Below are 27,076 nucleotides of genomic sequence, written 5' to 3' on the forward strand. Positions count from 1 at the left end.
AATCGGGTTGTGGGGGCAGCAGTTTTTAGCAGGGAGACCCAAACCCACATTAACTAGCTCTGACTGGGGGATCCCGAGGGCAGTGGTGTCATTTGATTCTGCCTCGTTAGTGCTGGATTGTGCCGTAAAAAGTTGTTTGAACTGCTACGGTTTTCGAGATATTCATAATAATGTATCGTGATGACGTCACGCGCAGCCCCCTATCTGCGGTGGAATGGAACTGCGATGCCATTTTTTTCTGCGTCGTTGGTGCTGGTTTGTGCTGTAAAAAGTTGTTTGAACTATTTTTGCACAGTAACATTTGCTGTTATGTATAATTTGACATGTTTATATCAGCTTGACAATTTCAGTTATCAGCTGGAAGGGGAAGGAAATTATTGGTTATCGGTATCGCTTGAAAAATGCATTATTGTGCATCACTAATGTGTATAGATAAATGACCCATGTATGATTAGGCGTGGTTTTAAGAACAAAAAAACTCAGCCACAATGTTGAGCGGTGCACAACTTTAATAGAATATCTGAATTCTGTACAAATGGAAGAGTGAGCCATGTAGAACAAGTTAAGGCCATTTGTTAGCACGCGATACATTTGAGAACGACGACCACGGCTCAATACAATCGAGAGTAGGCGGCGTTGGCTTTACTCCTTCCGCTCGCCTGCCGACGCTGGAATCCAAAGCCGACAAAGTGGAAAATAAATTGGCAACGTCAACAACACAAAAAAAGCAAACAGGAACATTCCATTTGGCAAAACTTTTGTTTCTTTGTGGCTTCCTCAAATGCGACACACCTGAATAAATAACTGAAAAAGTATGAATACAGAAACATACGCGGTAAGAAAAGGAAAGGGAGGCGGGGTTAACTTTGTTCAGTGCCTTGCTAGCAAAAGCTAAGCTAACAATTCTGGTGTTGATGTTAAAAAACCCTGAGTAACAGATCTATGACAATTTAATTTTGGAGTTGCGTTCAAAGCCCTTCATGCCTAAATTTACATTTATCAAAAAAAAAAAAAAAAAACAATACAGAAATACTTCATATTGTAATAGTTTTAAAAAACCAAAAATGAAATGTTGGATTTTAGGATTTTTAAAAACTATTTCATTCCAATAATTCCGCTTTTTTTTTAATGTGATTTTCCCAAATTTTTAATTTCCACTTTTTTACATTTTCATTTCGGATTTTCCCCGTTTTTAGTTGTATTTTTCATTTTCATAAACTATTACAATTTTTATTAAATTACAAATTCCATTTCTAGAAATTAGGAATTTACTAATAAATTGCTTTTTTTTTTTTTTTTTTTTAAATAATTATTGAATTCTATAATTTTGTTTTCCATTTAAAATTTATTTTAAATTATTACTATTTTGAATTTAGGATTTCCAATTTTTAGTAGTATTTTTTCAAATAAATTTCTTTTTTATCTATTACTTGTTATGGAATTATTTTCCCATAATGCTTTTTGATGTATACGTCATTGGCTGCCATTGACAATAGACCTCCAATCCATTTTGATGGGGAGGGCTGACAGTGATCTTTTGCGAAAAAAAAATAAAATTTGAAAATTCCTCAAAATGAGGGACATTTTTTAAAAATATTTTTGAAATTACTGAATCCCATCAATTTCTTATTTTTTTTTTTTTAATTTTCTATTTATGTCATGTTTTCTCTTTACTTCAGGATTCCCAGTTTTTTAAGTTTTCCTCTATAAGTTCTATTTTTTTTAAAATATTTTATTTTATTAATTTAGGATGTTTTAGTTGTTTTTATTTTTATCTATATATTTAATATTTAGATTTTAACTTAGGATTTCCAATTTTTTAAAATTGTATTTTTTCCCCATTATTTTTATTTATATTTTTGTAATTTAGGTTTTCCATTTTCCCCCCTATATTTTTACTATTTTTTATTTGATTAATTTAGCATGTCCAATTTTTTAGTTTTATTTTTCTCCATATTTTCAATATTTAGATTTTTTTTATTTTATTTTATTAATTCAAGATTTCCAATTTTTGTTTTTTTTTTCCTCTGCATTTTTATTATAACCATATTTACACACTACGTACAGTGGGGAGAACAAGTATTTGATACACTGCCAATGGGAAAACCTATTGGCAGTGTATCAAATACTTGTTCCCCCCCACTGTATTTCACTCCCAATTTGACTGGTTGGACGTCTATAGCCGTCAATGACAGCTAATGACTTGAATCTCAATTCAGGCATCAAGGGCTTCGTTACAAACCCCTGGCAGTCATGCTCAATTCCACCTTTTGGCAAAAGGTGGCGACAAAAAAAAAAAAAAAAAAGTCATGCACATTGCAAGAAAATAATGCAGTTGGATTTGTATCCGATTGAGTTGGGATGACCGTTCATAGATGGTGAATTATTAGTTTTGAATTTTAGGGAGAGTGTGGGGGAGGGGGGTGTCGCTGATTGGCTGAATTGAAGGACGGCAGGTCCACCGTGTCCACGGTTACTGCTGCTTGCATTCGGCGGGCTGGGCGGGGGTTTCTTTCTGCGGGACACAAACGGGACACTCAGAAAAGGGAGCCGCCCCCCCCCCCCCCCCCCCAAAAAAAAATAAAAATTAAGAGCCTTGCTTAACAGCCACAGTTGCCCATTGGTTAAACCTGCTTGCTGCAGTGCCAGAAAATGGGGAGGAGCAAAGAGAAAAGTGGGTGGGGATGTCAGGTGAGGACCATCAAAGTCTAACCCAATGGAGGACCAGGAGTGGCAAAGGTTTGTCGGCTGCAACTCAAATAGTCCTGTTACTACGCTGGCAACGTAATCCGAATTTCCGCTCAAGTCGGAATTAACCCTTTAAATACCACGAAAAGACTATCAAAAAAAAAAAAGTAAAAAAGTTATCTAAAAGTATTTTGTTTAATGATGGAGGATACACTGCCCTCTGTTGGCAGCGTTGGGTCTGGCTGGACTGTCTCTTTGTATGACTGAGGAGCAGACTCAAGACGTTGGACACGGGTAAAGGATAGCTTCGCTCTGGTTTGGCCCACATAAGGCTGTAAGTTTTTTCAGCAAATAAATGTTTGCGTACGCATTTATAATTAAGTTTAGAGCTACAGTTTATGGAGTTATGTGTGAACGATTTGCTACGACAATTGAAAATACGTTAGCATTCGTAACATTTAAGCTAGCGGACTTTTGTGAGGCAAGTTAGGCTAATTTGACGAGATGGACGTTTGTTTTGCGTTTTATTGTTAAAATATGTGTCCTTTTGAACATAAGTGTACATGGTACAGCTTTACGAATTGTCAAAACGGAAGGAAGTCAAAAAACAACTTGAACAACTTCACTTTTAGTGAGGACAGAACACATTTTAATAAAGTAAAAAGATAGTTTGCGGTACAAGAAGTTACCGTTTATGCGACTCGACTAAAAAAGTTGAAATCGCGTGAGTACATCGTAACCCGAGGACTATAACAAAGGAATTTAGCTTACCTTTAGTAAGCCGACCAAGTCAGGCTCAATATTCAAACACCTCTATTCATAGAACAGTCACGCATGAATTCACCAACTATGTAAAGTCATGGTGTCACTCAGAAGGGACAAAGTGAGTCTGACTTGCTCTGCTTAGTTTAGGGAAGTTAAATCCCTTTGTTCATTCTCGTAAGCGCCATAACATATTAATACTTTTTTTTAAAATTTAAACTGGGCCAAATCAGAGAGATTAAAGAGCCAGATGCGGCTCCAGAGCCGCAGGTTGCTAACCCCTGCACTAGACCGAATTAATCCTTGAAGTCTCAGGTCATCATTGTAAATTTGAAGCTGTTGGAATTTTTGACAAAAACTGTCTTCCATATACAACTAATTGTGTGTAATGTATTTTGGACTCAAATATCGGCTTTAGATATTGGCAATTGACTATTGGTATTGGCATTTCAAAATCCACTATCAGTCGACCTCTAGAGTGAATTGTGGGTAATCAGGTTCTTATAATGTGTAACGTGTATGTGGGCAAGTCCCTCATAATCAACATTAATGCTGCAACGATTATTAGATTAACTCTACTAATTCTTATTTTTTTTTTTTTTTTGCTTTTTTTATTAATTTTTTTTTTCAAAAAAAAAAAAAAAAAAAAAATTATTAACTCGACTAATTCGATTTAGAAAAAAAACTTAGAATCTCCAAAACTTTTGCTGCTTCGAGATTTCATTTAATTCGAGTGGCGTTGTAATGGTTTGTTTTGAAAGTGTTTGCACTTGTGTTTGAAAGTTTGATTAGTCGATTACTAAAATAATCGATAGCTGCGTATCTATTCATTCTTGTATATGAGAGTGAAGTTCGTTGAAAGCAGGGGGCGTGGTTGGCAGATGCCGAATGCTTGATCTAATTGGTCATTGAAAGATGGCGCGGGTTGGCTTGTACTGCGGGCTGCAGCTGGACCCTTCTCCAACTTTTCAAAACTAATCACACCTAACGCCAGCAGGGGGCGTTAAAACACCAGCAGGCAATAAGTGGACATGGCAGCAAGGCCATATGCACCGTTGCCCAAAACCGCTAAGAAAAAACAACGATGTAACTCTTATCCGATATCATTTGTAACTTTTATTGGCTACCCGATTCTACATGCTACTAGTGCTGCAACAATTAATCGATTAAATAGAGTAATTTGATAAGAAAAAAGCTTCAAATCAAATTTGCTGCTTCGAGGATTCGTTTAGAGTGGAGTTGTAATGGTTTGCTTTGAAAATGTTTGCATTTAGTTTTGGGTGGATTCATTGCCCTCTAGCGGCAACAGTGAATATGACATAACTCATCTTACATGGCTGAATCCAGCTGCTCCGTGTTAAGAGCAACATAAACCAAGTTTTTGTTTGAGTTTTTTTTTTTATTTTTTTTTATGCATTCATAATCTAGTTAGGAGGTATATTTAGGATATGTGTTTTAACCATTTGTTAAGAGGATTATAAAAAAAACAACAACAAAAACTAACTTATCTGCTATCGTTTTAAAAAGCTTTAATTGGCTGATATTATTGGCTACACGATTCTAAATGCTACTAGTGCTACAACCAATTAATCGATTAAATAGGGTAATTTGATTAGAAAAAGAGCCTCAAATCAAATTTGCTGCTTTGAGGATTCATTTAATTAGAGTGGCGTTGTAATGGTTTGTTTTGAAAGCGTTTGCATTTAGTTTGACTGATTTGGGTGGATTCATTGCCCTCTAGCGACAACAGTGAATATGACATGACCCATCTAACATGGCTGAATCCAGCTGCTCCCTGTTATGAGCAACATATGCTAAGTTTTTGTTTGAGATAGTTTTTTTTTTATGCATTCATAATTTAGTTTGGAGGTATATTTAGCCGTTTTTGTGGGAATATGCGTTTGAACGATTTGTTAAGAGGATTATAGAAAAAAGTGAGCAGACTTTTGCTGGGCAAGTTAGCTCGTTTTTTGTTGTACTTAATCCTTATTCATTAATTTTTTAAAAACAACGTGTTCTTTTACATCTCCTAAAATGTATTGTGTGCATTAACTGTTTGTAATGCGATTACTCGAACTAACTAATCGATAGGTTAATCAATTAGTTGATAGCCGCAGCCCTACATGCCAATGTCGCATCAAATATTTTATTAATATCAATGATTGGCCATTGACACCCTTCATCAAGAATGATGTGGTTTTGTCAGTCCTGGTCCTCCCAAATAACCCTTTTATTAGACGGGTGGGTGTAGGGGGGGAAAAAGCCAAAAAGCAGTTTAGATGGATTAGAATATGAGAAGAGGGAAGGGAAGGGAAGTGGGAGGGGCCCGTCTGTCCGTCCCTTACCTACAAAGGCATGATTGTTAAGGCCTGTGGTGGGAGGAGACACAATGTCACGCGCGTGTTCAACTAACAAAAACCGGCACGTTCGGAAATCAAAGCGTCACCTTTTAGAAAATGACGTGCGAGCTCAGCAATGCTGTGACGGGGGAAAAAAAAAAAAAAAAATCATTCCGTTAGGTCTTTGACATTGACGGAGACAGACGTCCAATCCATTTTTTTTCTTTCTGGGGGTTGGGGATAAATAAAAATATTGACTGTTTTATCGTTCAATGAATTTTTGTATTTTAAAAAATATTTTTATAACTAATATTTTTTTAACTAAATGATGGAAAACATTGTTTTTAAATGTAAAATACTGAAAAATGTTAACATTCCATTTTTGATTTTTTTTTATTAAAAAAATACTGATTTTTTCCACTCGTTATCTCAAAAAAAAATTTTTTTTTAATTGCCAATATTTTAAATAAACATTAAAAATATTGACTTTTTTGTTACTAAATTCCAAAAGAAACAAAAAAACTTCTTAAAAGAAAATAAGAGCCAAATCAAAAAAATATATATATATATATGAATAATATTTATTGCTTTTTCTTCATGAAAGAAAAATGACATTAAAATTTTATAAAATGTATATTTTTCTCAAAAAAAAAAGAAGGTAAACAATACATAAATAAAAAGAATATTTGCTGCTTTTTCTTTATAAAATTCAAAACATTAAAATATATTTATAAAAATTATTACTCCGTCCCATTCTAAAGTAAAAAAACATATTTGTCGCTTTCTTTTAAAAAAAAAAAAAATTCTATAAAATGTGTACTCTTTTTTTTTTTTAGATTAAAAAGAGAAAAGTTAATCAAATTTCTAGGCATCTTTTTTTATCAACAAAGCAAAAAAAAAAAAAAAAAAAACATGACTGCTTTTTCTTCATAAAATAAAAAATGATAAAAAAATTGGTATATTTTATAAAATTGAGATTTTTCTCTCCTTTTTCTAAAGTTAAATAATGAATGAAAAAAGAATATTTGACGGTTTTAATTTATTTACTGCATATTCTTTATAAAATAATGACATTCAAAATAAATATTTTATGCAATTTATATTTGCCGTTTTCCCTTTTTACACCCTTTATGACAAAATCAAAACATTAAAAATAAATTGAGAATATTTCATCAGAATCAAAATTTATATGCATTTCCCCCCTTTTAATGCAAAAAAGAAAATGACTGAATAAACAAGCATTAGCGAACAATAAACCTTACTTTTTCTTTATGATAAAAAAAAAAGAGAATATTTTACCAAATTTGTATTACCTCTAATCCCTTTGTTTTAATTTCAAATAAATTGAAATTCCTCTCAAGATGCTCAAAAAAGAATTTTCTTCAAAGCAGTTAACTGACCAAGGATCGCCAATAACTTTAACGATCAAGTTAATGGTCAGTTAACGATCAATTACGTTTATGGTGTCAACCCTCCCTGTCCAAACGCACTGGACATCTATCGCCGTCAACGACAGCCATCGGGCGTTCGTACGTACCCTCGGATCAAAGTCTCCATCGTCGTCGTCGTCATCATCGTCGTCGTCTTCATCGTCATCGTCGTCGTCATCTTGCTCCTGACATTTTTTCAAAAATACTGCTCAAACCGTGCGATCGGTACATGCGATGAGCGAATGAAAATGACAAACCTCGTCTCCTTCTTCTAGTTCCTCATCAAACTACAAGACGAAAAAGAAAAATATGAGTGCCGGCGGATTCCGGCCGGTCGGTCGGCTTTGCGCTTACGCTCTCGTCGTCTTCCATGGCCTCTCCGGTGAAGTACAGAACAGCTCGCGGGATGATTCTCTCGCGGAAGAAATGACCGACCTCGAAGTCGAACGTTAGCTCCGAGTCTTCGTCCTAGAGGAGGGGTGGAAGTAAAAATCAAAGCAAAGCGCTCCTAGCGTAAGACGGAACAGCTCGCCGATGCCCGAAGATCCACTCACCAGTTCGGCACCGTCTGGTGAAGCTGCCGAGAAATTGGGAAAAATCATTAGCGAGGAAAAATATTAGCAGATTCAACCATCAGATATAAATTGTAATACGACCAGAATAAAGTCGTTTAAAAAAAACAGATTAAATCATAATATGCTCAGAATAAAGTCATAATATGAAATGATTGGGGGGGGGGGGGATTCGCAAAACCAGATTAAGTCATCATATAGCCAGATTCATGTAATAAAACCAGATGAAGGTTTTAACATGACAAAAAAATGACCGGATTATTATTCCTATACTAAAGTCATAATATGATCAAAATGAAGTCATAAAAAGAACAAATTCATAATAAAACCACACTAAAATTCAAATATGCCCAGATTAGTCATACGACCAGATTAAAGACGGCAAATAGCCAGATTAAAATTGTCATATTACCAGATTAAAGTCATATGTCGCCCAGATTAATATAGTCATATTACGATTTAAATCGTAATAAAACCAGTCACAATAGAACCAGATTAAAATCGTAATTTGACTCGAATAAATTGTAAAAGGACCAAAGTAATAAAATGATAAATCATATACAGATTAAAATCATATTGCCAGATTAAAACCATCTGTGATCAGATTAAAGTCATAATAAAACCAGTCACAATAAAACCGTAAAATAAAAAATAAAACCAGATGTGACCAGATTAAAATCATCATGCAACTAGATTAAAATTGTTAGATAATCACATTAAAATCATGACAACCAGATAAATTGTAATATGACCAGATTAGTCGTAATGAAACCAGCAACAATAAACCCAGATTAAAGTTGTAATATGACCAAACTAAAGTCATAAAATTATGAAAATAAAAAAATCATATAACCAGATAAAAGTTGCCATAATGCCAGATTAAAACCGTCATATGACCAGATTAAAGTTGTCATACGACCACCATATAAATTGTAATTTGACCAGATTAAAGTCGTAATAAAACCAGTTGTGACCAGATTAAAATAGTCATATGATCAGATTCGAGTTGTCATACGACTACCATATAAATCGTAATTTGACCATATTAAAATCGTAATAAAACCAGTCACAATAAAACCAGATTAGAGCCTTAACATGACCGAATTAAATTTGTAAAATGACCAAAATAATAAAATGATAAATCATATGACCAGATTAAATCGCCATATGACCAGATTACGTCGACATATGACCTCCCAATAAATTGTAATATGACCAGATTAAAGTCGTGATAAAACCAGTCACAATAAAACCGTAAAAAAAATTTAAAAACGTATTTAAATTGTCATGTGACCAGATTAAAGTCATCATATGACCAGATGAAAGTCCTTATATGACCAGAATAAAATCATAATAAAACCAAAGTCTTACAGATTGAAATAAAACCAAATTTAACTGCTACATAAAAAAATGTAGTTTGACCACTAGATAAAAATCGTAATATGACCAGATTAAAGTCGTAATAAAACTATATCAAAGTTGTAAGAGATATTAAAGTCATCCTAAAATAATGAAACCAGTCTTAAAAAATATTGTCCTTATAAAACCAGATTAAAATTATTTAACTACTAGATTAAAAAAAAAAATCATAATTTGACCGCTAGATAAAAGTTGTAATATGACCTAAATAAATCATAAACCCATATAGTCGTAATAAAGCAAGATTAGTGTCGTAATTTGACCAAATAAGTATAATTAGGGGTGTTACCAATCTGTTTTTTAGAAGAACGGTGTAAATGTTTTTTTTTTTTTTTAAGTATTAACTCATTGGCTCCCACTGAAGGGCAATTGACCTCCAATCCATTTTGAGTGGGAGGGCTGGCTGCAACCCATTTATAATGGATTGGACGTCTATGTGCCAAAGGGCGATTGGCCACCACATGATTGGACATCTGAAAGCGTTAAAATTCACTGGGGAATAAACGCTATTCACATATGTCAGGTCAAGAGTCAGAACATGCACTGACATGAGCGGTGTGGTTGAAATGACTAGCAATGTGAGGACCTCTAGTGGCTCAAAAGGGGTCACTTGTTTGTGGGCAAGTCTGAACATGTTCAATGTGAGCTACCAGGTTTCCTAGATCAAACTTGTACTGTTAGTACAGAGGAGGTGGGACTTGGCCCCCCCAAAAATTAAATAAAAATAAATAAATAAATTAATTAAAAATTGTTTTCTAAATCACATTTTAAATGTATGATACTGTTGGTCCCCCCCAATATGTATTTTTAAACTAATGAAATTAAGGGTGTAACAGTACATGTATTTGTATTGAACTGTTTTGGTACGTGGTGCTCGGTTCGGAACGGCGGCGTACCGAACGAGTTTCTGACGTAATGTAACCCTTACTTTTCGAGGCTGTGAGTCAATTGGGTTACAGTTTCTTTGCGTAGATTATATTTACTCAGTCTTCTCTGAGGACCAACACGGTAGGACAGTATAACCCAGAAACGTCAACGGCATGACAACGTGGCCGACGCAAGAACGCAGTGAAACCCGGGCGTTAAAGTCAGCCAATGCACACCAGACGCAGTGCGGCCGCGTGTTAAGACGCGTCCCAGAAGCGGCCCAACGCGACGCATGCGAAAAGAACGGCAGAGTTTATTATTTGACGCGAGACGCGACCCTCCTGCGTCAATACTACTACCGGTAGCTAGGATCGGGCAGACCGGAAGTCACTCGTGTAAAAATACGGTGGATCCGGTCAATTTTCAAACTAATGTGCAATCGTAACCCACTTTTTGAGTCCATCAGATATCTTGAGTGGTAGATCGGGGCACAGTTGACTTGTCTTTGTTGATTTACTGCTGTCTTCTCTGCTATAATAATAACCAACACGGCCCCGTGTTCAATGCAAAACCCTCCTCCCACAACAAAACAAGTAGGAACTAATATTCACATAGGATCTAAAGTTATACAACATAAAATATACAATATAAATGAATACTACATCACATTTGTAAAATATAAACACATAATAAAATAAATAATTGCCCATTTAAATCAAATAAATTCAAATGAGCTAAAACAACTGTAATAATAATAATACATAAATCCTGCTTACACAATTAAATTTATTTCTGTGTGGCACTTTAACTTGAGAAAATCTACCAATTAAGCTTTTGAAAACAGTTCATAAGAAAAAAAAAGATTAATTGAGGCATTTCATTTGTAAAATCTTTGTCATTGGGATTGCTTTTCTCTTTAGCACAGGACTTTTTTCTTCTTTCAGAAAGAAAGCAGGCAAATTGTTGCTGGATTATCTTTAAATACCCGCTACTTTTTAAGCAGAATTCTAGCTTTGTATCGGCTAATGTTCCTGTTGTTGAAAGCACAAAGGTGTGTGATAAACAACTAGCACATTTATATATATATTTTTTCTTACTGTACCAAAAATGAACCGAACAGTGACCTCAAAACCGAGGTACGTACCGAACCGAGATTTTTGTGTACCGTTACACCCATAATTGAAATAGATCTGACGATCAAGTATACGCAAGCGCAATTATTAACTGTGCAAACAACCGATTAAAAATGCTTTTTTTTGTAATGAATCAATCATCATGAACTGGTTATGAATAGTTGTACCCTCAAACAGTGAAGTGATTTGAATTTTTTTCCGTACGATGCAGCAAAATGTGTGGTAGCTTCTAACAAGCACGCAGACGTCTTTAGTATAAAACCTTTTTGAGTACTCAAGCTTGTCGACGTTGTGCACTCACCTTTGACAGGGTTGAAGAAGTTGAAAAAGGAAGGGTTGGGAACTTGTTTGGTGACGGTACGGACCGTGCCCCGACCTTTGTGCTTCTGCTTCTTCCTAATGGTCTTCACGGTCACGTCTTTGCCCTTGTGCCAATCGATCGTGCAGCTACGGGAAACAAAAGTCATTCGATTCATCACGCGGACAGAGCGCCGATTTCGCACGGGAGTCTCACCCGACACAGTCGACGATCTCCGGCCCTTCGAAGGAGAATGGCTCCGAAGTGTCGGGTTCCGCCTTCATCTTGTAGACTTTAGTGAGCACGGTGTTGCTGAAGAAGCTGTTGGGCTCGAAGTAGAACTCTAGTGTGAAACTCTGAAATACAATTCACAAGTTAGACGTCACATCTAGGCAGCATCTTTAAGAGGCTAACTCGAGGCCAAAGGTATTATAATCTGAAAAAAATAGATTGAAAAAATGGGTGTTGAAACTGATATTTGGCTCAAACTACTAGCCAATGCGTCAACGGTAGCGCTGCATCGCTATTTGCTCCTACATCACGCGCCGACGGGAGCGCAGCGTCGCTGCTACTTTGCACGCTAATGGGAGCGCGGCTGTTAGCGGCGCAGTGCTTAAACTTGAAACGAAGCTGCTGGGCTCCCCTCGACGCGCCAATCGGAACGCTGCATCGCTACTAGTTGACGCGTCAATAGAAGCGTTGTGACCAGTCGACGCGCGAATTGGAGCGTCTCGTCACTACTTGTCGATGCGCCAATCGGAGCGCAGCGTCGCTACCAGTCGACGCGACAATAACAGCGTCGCTACTGTGAATGCACCAATAGGAGCGTCTCATTGCTACCAGTCGACGCGCCACCGGAGCATCGCGTTGCTAATTTTTCGACACGCAACTAGTCGACGCGCCAACCGGAGCATAGCGTCGCTACCAGTCGACGCGCCAATCGGAGTGTTGCACTGCTACTAGTCGACGCGAAAATCGAAGCATCGCGTCTCTATTACCATATTGGCCCGAATATAAGACTGTTTTTTTGCATTGAAATAAGACTGAAAAACGGAGTCGTCACTGAGAGTCACGTCCTACTCGCTTCTACTTTGCGCGCCGACGGGAGCGTGTCGTCGCCGCTCCTACTTCGCGCTGAAGGAAGTGCGCCGACTAGTAGCGCCGCCCCTGCGCTCCCGTCAATGCGCCAATCGGATCGACACTAGCCGCCGCCCCAGTCGGAGCGTCGCGCCGCCACTAGCCAACGCGCCGATCGGAGCGTCGCGCCGCCACTAGCCGAGGCGACTATCGGAGCGTCGCGCCGCCACTAGCCGACGCGCCACCAGGAACCTCGCGTCGCTACTAGCCGACGCGCCACCAGGAACCTCGCGTCGCTACTAGCCAACACGTGATTAGGAACGTCGCTACTAGCCGACGAATGTCACGCAGCTACTGCGAATGCATCAATAGGAGCGTTGCATTGCTACACTATTGCAGCAGTGATATTAGGACGTTTGCAGGCACAAAGATGGTTAACAATACTTATTCCGGTGGCACCATCATATTTTGCATGTTGGATATTCAAATCATATTCGTCTCATCAGACTAAAATTGAAATTTGTCTTATTATGTACAACTCTCCTCTAACACATTTTTAGCTTGTTATCGTCATAAAAAAAATGTGTTTTCGTTGTCGTCGTTGATGAAAACAATCCTGGAAAAAAAAAAAAGACAAGGTAATATTTAAACCTTAAAATATCTTCAACTGGAAAAGAAGTTATGTATTGAAAGATTGAACCTCGTCTTTCAGTTTCAACTTTTTTTTCATATTACAATACTTTTGGCCCCATTTCAGCTTCATACAACTTGCGATTTTTTTGTTTTTTGAACTGACCATGGGGTGGTTCGGTTCGGAAAACTTGACTTGGATATCTTTGAGGTGCTTGAGGATGGGCTCGTCGTGTTCCTGTAGCCAAGATGACGCTTGTTTATAGTGCGGGCGTGGCTACGCGAGTAAAGATAAAAAACATACTTGGATCATGTCGGTTAGCATGTCCGCGTTGCGAAATATAGTGAGCCAGAAGTCCGGGATGCCTTTCGGGTCTTCCACTGATGGGGAATCCTCCATCTTGGTGTCGATTGCTATTATTTTCTTGATCTGGTCCTGCAGTGAGAAGACAGAAAAAAATCCATCAAAAGACGTGAAAGGGACATTTCACTTTTGATGGCAGGTCAGGCTACCAGACTGAAGTGACAATGGAGCAAACTGTCCTTTTTTTTATGGGTCTTGATAGTAAATATTTTTCAATATTTTCTGATCCTTTTTTATTTTTGACTTAAAACAAGTCAGTTTGCTTTTACAAAAATAAAAATTGAAACATTTGAATTTCAACTTTTTTGAAAAAGAAACGATAAATATTTTATCATAATTAAAATAGGGGGATTTTTAAAAATGTAATTAATGAAGTTGGGGATTTTTTTTTAAATAAAAGGGGAAAAAAATGAATTTCAGTTTGTTTTTTGTTTTTTTTTTAGAAAAAAAACCAGCAAATTAGCTTGATAAAAAAATTTAATCATTAAATTTAGTACTCTAAAAATTATATACAAAAAAAAAAAACATTTTAAAATGTCTGAATTTGAACAGTAAAAATATAAATATTTTAATAAAAACAAAAATGTTTTTACAATTATTCTTATTAATTTTAATCATGGCTTTTTATCAGAAAATATAGAATTCCAATTCCACTAAAGAGTTTTAAGAATATTTTTTTTTCTATTTGTATTTATTTTATCTAATTCAATTTACATTATATTCACATGTCTCTATACATTTTTTAAATTAAAAAAAGGAACAACTTTTTAAAATTTAATTCAATTTTGACTTCTTTAAAAATATTCTTTTAGTATGAAATACTTACATTTGAAAGAAAAAAAAAAAGTTTCTCTGATCTTCTATTATCTTTGCAATGCTCTTATAAAAATTCCCATCTACAATTTTGCTCCCGGAGTAACGCGAAAGCAAATAACGAGCTCGGCCACACGCCAAAATTCGAATCAATGGGTTGGACACCGACTTACGGACAGCTCGTCCTCTTCGTCTTTATCGCTGTTCCACTCGCACTCGGCGTCTGTGGGTTCCACTGCGGCCGTGACGATATCTCTTCTCTGAAACCCAAATAATAACACATTCCAATCATGATTTATCATTGGACTATCGCCGTCATGCCCATTGTCCCGCACTCATTTCTTTTTTCATACGATGCAAAAAGTCTCGAACACACGGTTATCCGCTGGTTTGAGCCAAAGCCGAAAGGATTGTTTACTCAACTGCGCTTTGTTGAGTTTACATTTCCCCATTACTCTAATTTGAATTGTATGGCTACGTTAGTTTGTCCATATTGTGAATCATTATCTTGAGCCTTGTATCGCTAATCGTATGGTTCCCACCCCTAATTACACAAGTAAAAATAAAGACAGAAATACCCGTGTCGGGTGAAATCCGAGCCCCTTTGGCACGCAGATGCGAGCACATCTTCACTGTCAATCACGAGAGCAAGGGAGTTCTTGTCACTAGCGCTGGAAATAGCCCAGACCGACAAAACATCAGTCGGCTACTCGTCGTGCTAGCGTACTACTCTATCTGGCACCAAGGATTTAGCCCAGCTCATTTCAGGCTAGACCACAAAGGCAATTAACGCCACCTTATAGTGCATGTGAGACTGCTTTGTTGCAGCGCTGTGTAAAGTGGAGGGGTGCAGCTATCGAATATTTTAGTAATCGACTGAAAATTCTATCGATTAATCGAGTAATCTGATAAAACTTTTTTTTTTTTTTTTAAGGAAAAAATCAATTATAAATCTACATGAGAAAAAAAGACATTTAATCCAATATTGAACCATTTTCAGTCAATCAATGTCTTTATTTTCAATGTACCGTAATTTCCAGAATATAACGCGCACCCCAACTTTACCTGTAAAATCTAGGGAAAAATTCTTGTACCCGTGTATAAAGCACAACCTAATTTTAGCACCAATAAATATGAGTCTTGTGTGTCGAACTTTTATAAAGTCTCTCTGGACTGGAGACAACTCTTTAATTTTTTAATTCTTTTGTCAATTTATTTATTTATTTATTTTTTTAAATAGAATATTTTCTGTAGTAAAATTGCTCACAGTATACGATAATAATTTTCACAAAGTAAGGAGTTGTAGCGAGTTTTAACAAAATTCACCAGCGAAACTAATGTTGACAATAGGGTTGTTCCGATCATGTTTTTTGGCACCTGATCCGATCCCGATCGTTTTAGTTTGAGTATCTGCCAATCCCGATATTTCCCGATCCGATTGCTTTTTTTTGCTCCCGATTCAACTCCAATCATTCCCGATAATTTTTCCCGATCATATACATTTTGGCAATGCATCAAGAAAGAAATTAAAACTCAGACGAATATATACAATCAACGTACATTACATAAGTACTGTATTTGTTTATAATGACAATAAATCCTCAAGATGACATTTACATTATTAACATTCTTTCTGTGAGAGGGATCCATGGATAGAAAGACTTGTAATTCTTAAAGGATAAATGTGACTTTGTATATTGTGACTAAATATTGCCATCTAGTGTATTTGTTGAGCTTTCAGTAAATGATACTGTAGCCATTTAATTTCTGCCCAAATGCATGATGGGAAGTGCAACCATGACAGTGCGTCGTGGTACCAATTGATATATCTTCTTTGCGTTGGGAAATAACATAGGGTGTTAAGAAAAAGATCAACTACTACCTTTCAACCCCACATTGCTTCCCACGATTATTCTAATTGTTGGGAGAGGGATTGTAAGGCTTTAGCCATTTAAAAAAAGGCTCCAAAGGCTGCCAAAATTCTCTCTACTCATTTTACGCTGCCTTTTATCTCTATATACCGTATGGGTAAAGCGGCACAATTATAGATTGAACGTGACAATGCGTGAGAGGGTCGTGCAGCGCATGTGTTAAATATTGTAACGTGATAAATGTAAAAAATATTAATTCTCGCCGTCAACGCTGTAAATTTGATAACCCTACTTTAAGCTTAAACTAAAGACTCTGGAAGAGTGTAACACATTATGTATGTAACGTTAAATACAATTAGAAAACAATTTAATTAAAAAATATATATATATTAAAAAAAGGCATGTCTGTTATTTTTTTGCCGATTCCGATACTTTGAAAATGACGTGATCGGACCCGATCCATCGGCAAGTTGTGTAGTTCCCGGGGGGAAGAGTTTAGTTAAGGGAATAGCTGGAAGTAAAAAAAAATGTCCCGTGATTTGCGTGAAAGACGTACGTTGTTACTTTGCGAGTTTCAATGTAAATAAAACAACGTGGCTTGGCTCAGTGGTTCGACATTCTTCCTCAGACTCCTGTCCTAGCTCGCCACACGGTCAACATTTATACGAAACTGATCGCCATATACGTTCTCTTCAAGACAACATCGCCATGTGCCGGCATGTTGTAACGATAAGGTAAGAAAAATGTACCAGTAAATAATAAACGATTAGTTCAAAAAAACATTTTCATTTTATTTGAGGTGAAAAATATGAAAACAATTATTTACCACATGAAACTTGATTATTATATCACTGTCGTTCGGATTAGGTAATATTGTGCTGGTCCATGCTTACAATGGAACATGAATCATGATGATTTTTTGTCTGTCCCTGTACCCGTGAATAACGCGCACCCATGATTTTACGAGTAAATTTTTGGGAAAAAAGTGCGCGTTATATTTGGGAAATTACGGTACATTGTTGAAAACAGCCAACAATTGCATCTAAGATGTGACTAGAAAAAAAAATTCACTGCTTTCACTCAAAAAAACTTCTAGATCTTAAAAAAACAACAAAAAAAAACACTTATCTATAAATGTAATTACGCTTGATAAACACATTACTTGAAAGCTACCCTATTTTTCGGACTATAAGTCGCAGTTTTTTTTCATAGTTTGGCTGGGGGTGCGACTTATACTCAGGAGCGACTTATGTGTGAAATTATTAACACATTATGACATCCTTTCACATGTTATTTTGATGTTTTGGAGTGACACTGATGGTTTGGTAAACTTGTTAGCATGTTCTTTATGCTATAGTTATCTGAATAACTCTTAACAGCTATGGCCACGTTAGCGTTCTGCCTTTGGCAATGTTTGTTCAATTGTATTATTGACTTTTTTATATTGAAGTGCATGCTTTTAGTTTGTGGCGCTTTCACGACCACGCAGGGGCGCACTCGCACTTGTTTACGCGAAGAAGAGCGCTCACACACCAGAAGAAGACCGACAGCTACGTAGCTCTGACTGAGTGGGCGAGTTAGCGAGAGAGAAACACGGCTGGGAACCTACATTCATTGTTTATGCTTGTAAAATATCTCTACAGAGGCAACGCCTGTGTGTATCATCTTTTCTGTTATTGTTGTGTGTTTTCCACCCGCGATCGGACACTTACAGCCAGTTGTGTGGTTGTTTGAACGATGTGCTAATGCTAGCGAACGCATGCTAACCGTTTGTGTCATTGCTGTAATAGCACCTAATTATCATTTATTTAAGTTGATGCAAACCTGTTTGGTATCGAGGACAATATTGATTCAGCAAATTATACGGATGTGCAGCATTGTCATTTGGGAGTTTAGCTCGCTGTATAGCCATGGCCGAGCCGTAGTGTCCTGGTGAGGACAGTATACTCGCATTTCATTGTTCATGCATCATGTAACATCATACTGTACACTTAGTCAGCATGATGTGCTCTGTTGTATTTTTATTTGAAATTGCCTTTCAAGATGACATATCTGTTCTATGTGTTGGATTTTATCAAGTAAATTTCCCCCGAAAATGCGACTTATACTCCAGTGCGACTTATATGTTTTTTTCCTCTTCGTTGTGCATTTTATGGCTGGTGCGACTTATACTCAGGTGCGACTTATAGTCCAAAAAATACGGTACATGTTTTTCCCACGTGTTTCAATTGAATTTCCATTTGTGTCAAGCTATTTTTAAGTTCTAGTTAAGTTTTAAGTTGGCCTAAACTAAGTACTGATAGGATTTTGAGTTTTTGCAGTATTGGAGCACATTAGGGACCAGTGCTACTTGGTGTTTCATTCAGCAATGACTACTGAGCTAAAACTGACAGTTAGCTTTATGATTAGGACTGTCAAAATTATCGCGTTAACGGGCGGTAATTAATTAATCACGTTAAAATATTTGACGCAATTAACGCACATGCCCCGCTCAAACAGATTAAAATGACAGCAGTGTAATGTCCGCTTGTTACTTGTTTTTGTTGTTTGGCGCCCTCTGCTGGCGCTTGGGTCCAAATGATTTTATGGATTTGGGGAGTGAACATGGTGTAATTATTGACATCAACAATGGTGAGCTACTAGTTTATTTTTTTATTGAAAATTTTCCAAATTTGAATAAAACGAAAACATTAAGAGGGGTTTTGATATAAAAATTCTATAACTTGTACTAACATTTATCTTTTAAGAACTACAAGTTTTTCTATCATGGATCGCTATATGTTAATGCCATCTTGTTGATTTATTGTTATAATAAACAAATACCGTACTTATGTACCATATGTTGAACGTATATACCCGTCTTGTGTCTTATCTTTCCATTCCAACAATAATTTACAGAAAAATATGGCATATTTTATAGGTTTCAATTGCTAGTAATTACGATTATTTTTAAGCTGTAATTAACTCGATTAAAAATTTTAATCGTTTGACAGCCCTATTTATTATGTTTTAATTTTACACCCTCATCACTCTAGAGCGCTTTGTTTTTACAGATTAAATAAAGTCTGTATGTAAGACACGTTAGCCACGCATCAACAGTGGTCATGATCAATAGAAACCTATCCCTCCGAAGGGCTAACGTTACGTGGGCGAGTGACAGTAACGTTATATTTATTAGCGATGAGAAGTCTACTGCTTAAAGATGGCGGCTGTTTACTAACGCTGCACAGACGCGGCCGAGTCTGTCATTTCGCATCTAGTCCTAAATGCATGCAATATCTATGAGACGCATCGGACACTACCTGTTACCACACAAGCATCATGCGGGCGTAGTTTTTAGCAACGTCGGCGTAGTTTGTAGCGGCTGTTGGCCGCGGTACGTTTTTTTTTTTTTTTTTCCCCCCACATCAGCGCGTGTCCCGCATAAAAAGTAGTCCGGGCAAAACGTGATGCTTAGAGCTGGCAAAATTAAAAGATTCCTCGAGGTGAATAAAATTACTCGGATCAGTTTTTAAACTCGAGTATTCATTTCAGCTCTAGTATAGTGCGAGCGTTTTCCTCGCATTTGCGCCTAAAAATAATCTGTTGCGAGTTCAGAAAGTACAGTGCCTTGCAAAAGTATTCGGCCCCCTTGAATCTTGCAACCTTTCGCCACATTTCAGGCTTCAAACATAAAGATATAACATTTTAATTTTTTGTCAAGAATCAACAACAAGTGGGACACAATCGTGAAGTGGAACAAAAGTTATTGGATAATTTAAACTTTTTTAACAAATAAACTGAAAAGTGGGGCGTGCAATATTATTCGGCCTCCTTGCGTTAGTACTTTGTAGCGCCACCTTTTGCTCCAATTACAGCTGCAAGTCGCTTTGGGTATGTTTCTATCAGTTTTGCACATCGAGAGACTGACATTCTTGCCCATTCTTCCTTGCAAAACAGCTCGAGCTCAGTGAGGTTGGGCGGAGAGTGTTTGTGAACAGCAGTCTTCAGCTCTTTCCACAGATTCTCGATTGGATTCAGGTCTGGACTTTGACTTGGCCATTCTAACACCTGGATACGTTAATTTTTGAACCATTCCATTGTAGATTTGGCTTTATGTTTTGGATCATTGTCCTGTTGGAAGATAAATCTCCGTCCCAGTCTCAGGTCTTGTGCAGATACCAACAGGTTTTCTTCCAGAATGTTCCTGTATTTGGCTGCATCCATCTTCCCGTCAATTTGAACCATCTTCCCTGTCCCTGCTGAAGAAAAGCAGGCCCAAACCATGATGCTGCCACCACCATGTTTGACAGTGGGGATGGTGTGTTCAGGGTGATGAGCTGCGTTGCTTTTACGCCAAACATATCGTTTTGCATTGTGGCCAAAAAGTTCAATTTTGGTTTCATCTGACCAGAGCACCTTCTTCCACATGTTTGGTGTGTCTCCCAGGTGGCTTGTGGCAAACTTTAAACGAGACTTTTTATGGCTATCTTTGAGAAATGGCTTTCTTTTTGCCACTTTTCCATAAAGGCCATATTTGTGCAGTGTACGACTGATTGTTGTCCTATGGACAGACTCTCCCACCTCAGCTGTAGATCTCTGCAGTTCATCCAGAGTGATCATGGGCCTCTTGGCTGCATCTCTGATCAGTTTTCTCCTTGTTTGAGAAAAAAGTTTGGAAGGACGGCCGGGTCTTGGTCGATTTGCAGTGGTCTGATGCTCCTTCCATTTCAATATGATTGCTTGCACAGTGCTCCTTGAGATGTTTAAAGCTTGGGAAATCTTTTTGTACCCAAATCCAGCTTTAAACTTCTCCACAACAGTATCTCGGACCTGCCTGGTGTGTTCCTTGGTTTTCATAATGCTTTCTGCACTTTAAACAGAACCCTGAGACTATCACAGAGCAGGTGCATTTATACGGAAACTTCATTACACACAGGTGGATTCTATTTATTATCATCGGTCATTTAGGACAACATTGGATCATTCAGAGATCCTCACTGAACTTCTGGAGTGAGTTTGCTGCACTGAAAGTAAAGGGGCCAAATAATATTGCACGCCCCACTTTTCAGTTTTTTATTTGTTAATAAAGTTGAAATTATCCAATAAATGCTGTTCCACTTCACGTTTGTGTCCCACTTGTTGTTGATTCTTGACAAAAAAATTAAATTTCATATCTTTATTTTTGAAGCCTGAAATGTGGCGAAAGGTTGCAAGATTCAAGGGGGCCGAATACTTTTGCAAGGCACTGTATATCCTATAAAGTATGAGAGATTTGAAGACGTCTTGATCCCCGATAACATCGGACAACACCAGCAAAAATAATCGTTGACTCTCAAAACAATCATTCGCAGCAGTGTAAAAACAGAGGCGTACCTTGTCGTATAACGGCCTACAGATGGCAGCGTACTTCCTCTCCAGTTCGTGAACTTCCTCGTAAAACTTGGATTCGATGTTGACGCACTGAAGCTGGAGCCTTTTCAAGGCGTGCACTCGCCTTTTTACCGCTTTGGGAAGCATGCTGCTTTGGGGAGACCAAATCAATGGAATATTCCGTTTCTTTTGGAATTTCCTCCAACGTACCTTTCCAACGCATGCAAGTTTGGTTTGTCCGTGGGCCCGGCGGGATTCTGCAATCCCGGCTCCCCTTTACCTGCTAAAACAAGATGATTCATCAAGTTAGCAAAACTTGTTCGACAGCATGTCGAGACATGATTTAAAGCGAAAGAATGACTTGATGTGAAAGTTTCAACGAGTGAGAATTGGATGCCATCTTCATGGGATTTTTAAAAGCACAAAACATAGTATGAACTTTTAACTCATTAGCAGGGATAGGACGTCCAACCAGTTTTGACTGGGAGGAATGGCAGTTAATGAGTAAATTTAAATATTTATATTTTCTAAAAAAAAAAAAAAAAGTAAAAACTTAAAGCACACTTGGTAACTTTTCAGTTTTGGTCAATTTTAGCGATGCCGGTGGAAAAAAGCAGTAGTGTTTTGCCTTAAAGACTGCTTTTCCCATGAGGACTAGCGCACACTAGAGCCGAGCGGTATACCGAAAATTTACAGTTACCGAAATTCTTCACGATGACTGACGTAATTGTGACCATTCGGTAATTTAATACAATGGGAAAATAGTCTTTTCATCCCGCTTTGACTGTGTTGTTCGGCTATGTTCATTCCCCCTCTAAGAAAGCAGTCAGTGTGCTTACGTATGGTTCTCATGAACAGAAGACCGGTAGGCTAACGCTAGCGGGTAACGCTACAAGCAAACGTGATGAGTCGGGCTGAAGGGAGCGTCGCCAAACTTTCACCCATCATGAAGTAGACTCTTGGTGGCCTCCAGACGGGCTTTAACCCGCTTTCCTCCCTGGTTCTCACCATTTCAGGAGCGTGTGTTTTCACTGCTTTCTACTGGTAGCCAGGCCACAGGCTAACGCTAGCGGCTAACAGCGGCTACAAATGAACGTGATGGGATAGCGGCTCTAACGTTGTTGAAATGGCTGAACTTAATGAGTGGATTGAGCACGGACTGCATCTAGCAATTAGTATGTCACATATTTTATCTGTGTGTGTGTGTGTTTGATTTCTTTGATATCTTTTATGATGGTAAGGCATTCAGCATAAATCATAATCCAACAGTGACCGTTTAATGGCCACAGCCATTTTTCTGTATGTGCTTGCTTTATTCTGTCAGTTATACTGCCATCATAAAATCTTATTGGCTTAAGAGCAATATAGTTCCAATGTGTGTGTGTGTGTGTGTCTGTGTGGGTGGTGCATGTGTGTGCGTGCATGTATTTAAAAAAACCTTGAAATTATAATGCAACAGTGAAGCCTATATTATGACCGTTTTATGGCCACGGCTATATTTCTGTATGTGCTTGCTTCATTCTGTGTCATTACTGCCATTATAAAATATTCAATGTTTCATTGGCAAAAGAGCAATATAGCTTTAATTTGTGTGTGCATGCACATATTCAAAAATGCTCAGGGGGAAAAAAACATGACACCTTGAAGTAAACACTTGTGTTGAGTAATTATGTCACAGTAGCCATTAACAGTAAGTCGTTTGAAGTGTACTGTTCAAGTTGTAAGGCATTTGTGCTACATTGACATGTTTGCACAGTCATCGTATTGAATTTTATAATAATGTACATTGTTCAAGTCATACAAGCTGTTATAAATGTTCAAAACTGAATTCTTATCGTTTCCAAGAAAATTGTATATACTTAATGTTTAGACTCCGTGTACAATTGTTACATATGTTAAATTGAAAGCTGGTAAATAAATCAATGAGAAAGTTAATTTTTATTTCATGCATTGATTCAGATTTTCAAATGATATAATAGTGCGCTTGGGCAAATTTATCGCCATTTATCGTTACCAAGGTAAATCAGCTTAATTTACCGTGATACGTACTTAAGGCCATATCGCCCAGCCCTAGCCTTAAGTACGTATCGCGATAAATTGAGCAGATTTACCTCGATAACGATAAATGACGATAAATTCGCCCAAGCAGACTGTTATACAATTTGAAAATTTGAATCAATGCATGGAATACAAATGAACCATTTCTCGTTAAATTTATTAAAACAGCTTTCAATTTAACAATTGCACATGCAGTCTAAACATTAAGTATTAAAAAAAATCTTGTAAACAATAAGAATTCTAGTGTGAACATTTATAACAGCTTGTATGACTTGAAAAATGTACAACATTATAAAAATCAATATGACGACTGTGCAAACATGTCATTCTAACACAAATGACTAGCAGCTTTAACAGTACACTTCAGACAACTTATTGGTAATGGCTGCTGTGTCATAATTATTCAACACAAGTGTTTATGTCAAGGTTTCAGTTTATTTTTTTTCCGAAACATTTTTTAATACATGCACCCCCGCACAGACACAACCAGATTAAAGCTGTATTGCTCTGATGCCAATGAAACATTTAAGGTTTTATGATAGCAGAATAAAGCAAACACATACAGAAAAATAGCTGTGCCCAGTCCACTCATTCATTTCAGCCGTTTCGACAAGATTAGAGCCGCTGTCCGACTCTTTCACGTTCATTTGTAGCCGTTGTTACCCGCTAGCGTTAGCCTGTGGCTTGGCTACCAGAAGAAGGCATCCTCTCCTGATATCGTGAGAACCAGGGAGGACAGCGGGTGAAAGCCCGTCTGGAACCCGCCAAGAGTTTACTTTATTTCAAGTGAAAGTTTGGCGAAGCTAACTTAAGCCCGACTCCATCCTGTTTACTTGTAGCGTTAGCTGCTAGCGTTAGCCTACCGGGCTTCTGTTTGATTGGCTTCCTGAAAACCACGTGACTCCATACGTAAGCACACTGTCTGCTTTCTTAAAGGGGAATGAACGTAGCCGAACAACATGGCGTCAAAGCGGGATAAAAAGACTATATTTTCTTGTTTTATTAAATTACCGAATTTACCGACATGGTCAAATTTACGTCGGTCATCGTGAAGAATTTCGGTGACGGTAAATTTTCGGTTTACAGCCCTGCTCTACTTAAGGCTATATCGCCCAGCCCTAATTTGGGGCTAAGCTCAGGTATTTAAATTTATTTTAAATGAAAGTGCAATGCTGCATAGTTTGAAGAAACACTCGTGAATTTTGTCATTGCATTTAACGCCCTTTTGTAAAATGCCTTTTGAAATTGCAATCTTAGCAAGACTTCGTTTTATCTCTCCTGAAATTGATCCTGCAACGCATTAAATGTTCCTAGGGTTAGCAATAATTTATGAGATAAATTATCGCACGCTAAAATTTGTTATCGCGACAGGCCTACCAATGATTTCCCAATCCATGTACTGATGATTACCAAACTGTGAGATCGGTATCCTGGATCTTGTATCGCAAACTGTGTTCTATCTAGGGTTGTCAAACGATTACAATTTTCAATCGAGTTAATCACAGCTTAAAAATTAATTAATCGTAATTGATCGCAATTCAAACCATCTCTAAAATATGCCATATTTTTCTGTAAATTATTGGTGGAATGGAAAGATGAGACAAGACGGATATATACATACAACATACTGTACATAAGTACTGTATTTGTTTATTATAACAATAAATCCGCAAATGGCATTATTAACATTCTTTCTGTTAAAGTGATCCACGGATAGAAAGACTTCTAGTTCTTAAAAGATAAATGTTATAGTTACAAGTTATAGTAATTTTATAGTAAAACCTCTCATGTTTTCGTTTTAATAAAATTTGTTTTCAATGAAAAGTAGAGTTAATATAATAATAATAAACATAAAAATAATAATAAGTAGGGGTGTCAAACGATTACAATTTTTTATCGATTTAATTACAGCTTAAAAATTAATCGTAATTAATCGCAACTAGACGTAATTCAAAACCATCTATAAAATATGAACTAGTTTTCTGTAAATTATTGTTGGAATGGAAAGATAATATAAGATGGATGTATACATTCAACAAACGCTACATAAGTACTGCATTTGTTTATTATAACAATAAATCAACAAGATGGCATTACAATTATTAACATTCTGTTAAAGCGATCCATTGATAGAAAGACTTGTTCTTAAAAGATAAATGTTACTACAAGTTATAGAAATTTTATATTAAAACCCCTCTTAATGTTTTCGTTTTAATAAAATTTGTAAAATTTTCAATCAAAAAATAAACTAGTAGCCCGCCATTGTTGATGTCAATAATTACTTACACAATGCTCATGGCTGCTGAAGCCTATAAAATCAGTCGCACCCAAGCGCCAGCAGAGGGCGACAAAACTCCGAAAAACACAACAAGTACACATTTCACTGTGCTGTCATTTTAATCTGTTTGAGCGGGGCATTTGTGCGTTACTTGCGTCAAATATTTTAACTTGATTAATTTAAAAAACTAATTACCGCCTGTTAACACGATAATTTTGACAGCCCTAGTTCTATCTATCACGAGCTACCCATTGGTAGCTAACAGTCAATGCGTTAAAAATGAATGTATCCTTCCACTGGCCAAGATGCACCCTCCTAGCAATTAGTTTAACACCCCTAGACGTCCCATCCATCTGAACTTCAAATGGATGGGACGTCTAGTGCCGTCCAACGAGTCAAAACTAGCTCAAGACGTTGAAATTACCTCTTGTGACATCCATTACAGAGTTGCTTCTGCTTCCTGTAAACAGAAAAAAACAGGTCAACTAACACCAGTAGTGAGAGTGATTGAAGTCAACTTCCCGACGGGATTACTGCAGTCAAGGCACGTTGTGAAAACGGCTACGGGAAAAACATTCACGCACTCATCCGTCACGTTTGCCTCGTGCATGTGCCACAAAGAAACGTTTTTTCAAAGCTGACCAAAAAAGCGGCGACGTCACACGTTTGACGGCAGCTCGAATGCTAGCTGACGAGCTGGCAACGTGCCGTCACCAAACACCCGAGCTGTCAGAGGTGGGAAAAATACATTTTGTCACAATTAACAAACGTCACCTAAACTCCTCGATGGTAGAAGAGTGACGTCACGACGTCACGGTACCCTTGTGTTGACTGCTCGTTTGGGAAAAAAAGCAGGTGTTAGCTTCTTGCTAGCTGTCGTTAGCATTCCAGATGCTAAAAGTGCAAGCAAACTAACTTTAGCTGCTCGACGGAAGTCGCTTTAAGAGAGCTAGCTCACAATTTAGCACCGAATGTAGGTTAAGGTTACTTACCGATAAATGGTGGGATTCTTTTTTCTTATTTTCCTTTTAATTTTCAATCTGTGACGTTGACTGAGTCAAGTGGCAGACCCGAAGCGTCTTCGTCACTTCTTTGGTGCGAACGAAGCGGAGCACGACTGCCCTC

The 27,076-nt window shown here is 37.3% G+C and overlaps 1 protein-coding gene across 4 annotated transcripts; it reads right to left on the reverse strand.

The window, feature by feature from the left end:
• Window positions 1-491: 491 nt before the first annotated feature.
• Window positions 492-27,076, reverse strand: nap1l4a (nucleosome assembly protein 1-like 4a). Of its 4 annotated transcripts, XM_057837855.1 has the most exons (16): window positions 26,944-27,076; window positions 26,376-26,411; window positions 21,826-21,898; window positions 21,619-21,763; window positions 14,566-14,652; window positions 13,520-13,651; window positions 13,382-13,453; window positions 11,725-11,864; window positions 11,512-11,657; window positions 7,774-7,796; window positions 7,574-7,687; window positions 7,477-7,506; window positions 7,327-7,404; window positions 5,897-5,928; window positions 5,796-5,819; window positions 492-2,515 (listed from the first exon to the last, which is right to left on the reverse strand). In XM_057837855.1, exons 2-14 carry the CDS (start codon window positions 26,389-26,391, stop codon window positions 5,920-5,922), a joined length of 1,065 nt encoding a protein of 354 aa, XP_057693838.1. In that variant the 5' UTR covers window positions 26,392-26,411; window positions 26,944-27,076; the 3' UTR covers window positions 492-2,515; window positions 5,796-5,819; window positions 5,897-5,919. The 4 variants fall into 4 exon arrangements, with proteins under 4 accessions (XP_057693838.1, XP_057693836.1, XP_057693835.1 ...); XM_057837853.1 differs by lacking the exons at window positions 5,796-5,819; window positions 5,897-5,928 and adding an exon at window positions 26,726-26,782 and having other exon boundaries at window positions 492-668; window positions 26,944-27,051; XM_057837852.1 differs by lacking the exons at window positions 5,796-5,819; window positions 5,897-5,928 and having other exon boundaries at window positions 492-668.

This window comes from Corythoichthys intestinalis, chromosome 5 (genome assembly GCF_030265065.1).
Source record: "Corythoichthys intestinalis isolate RoL2023-P3 chromosome 5, ASM3026506v1, whole genome shotgun sequence".
NCBI classification, from domain to species: Eukaryota; Metazoa; Chordata; class Actinopteri; order Syngnathiformes; family Syngnathidae; genus Corythoichthys; species Corythoichthys intestinalis.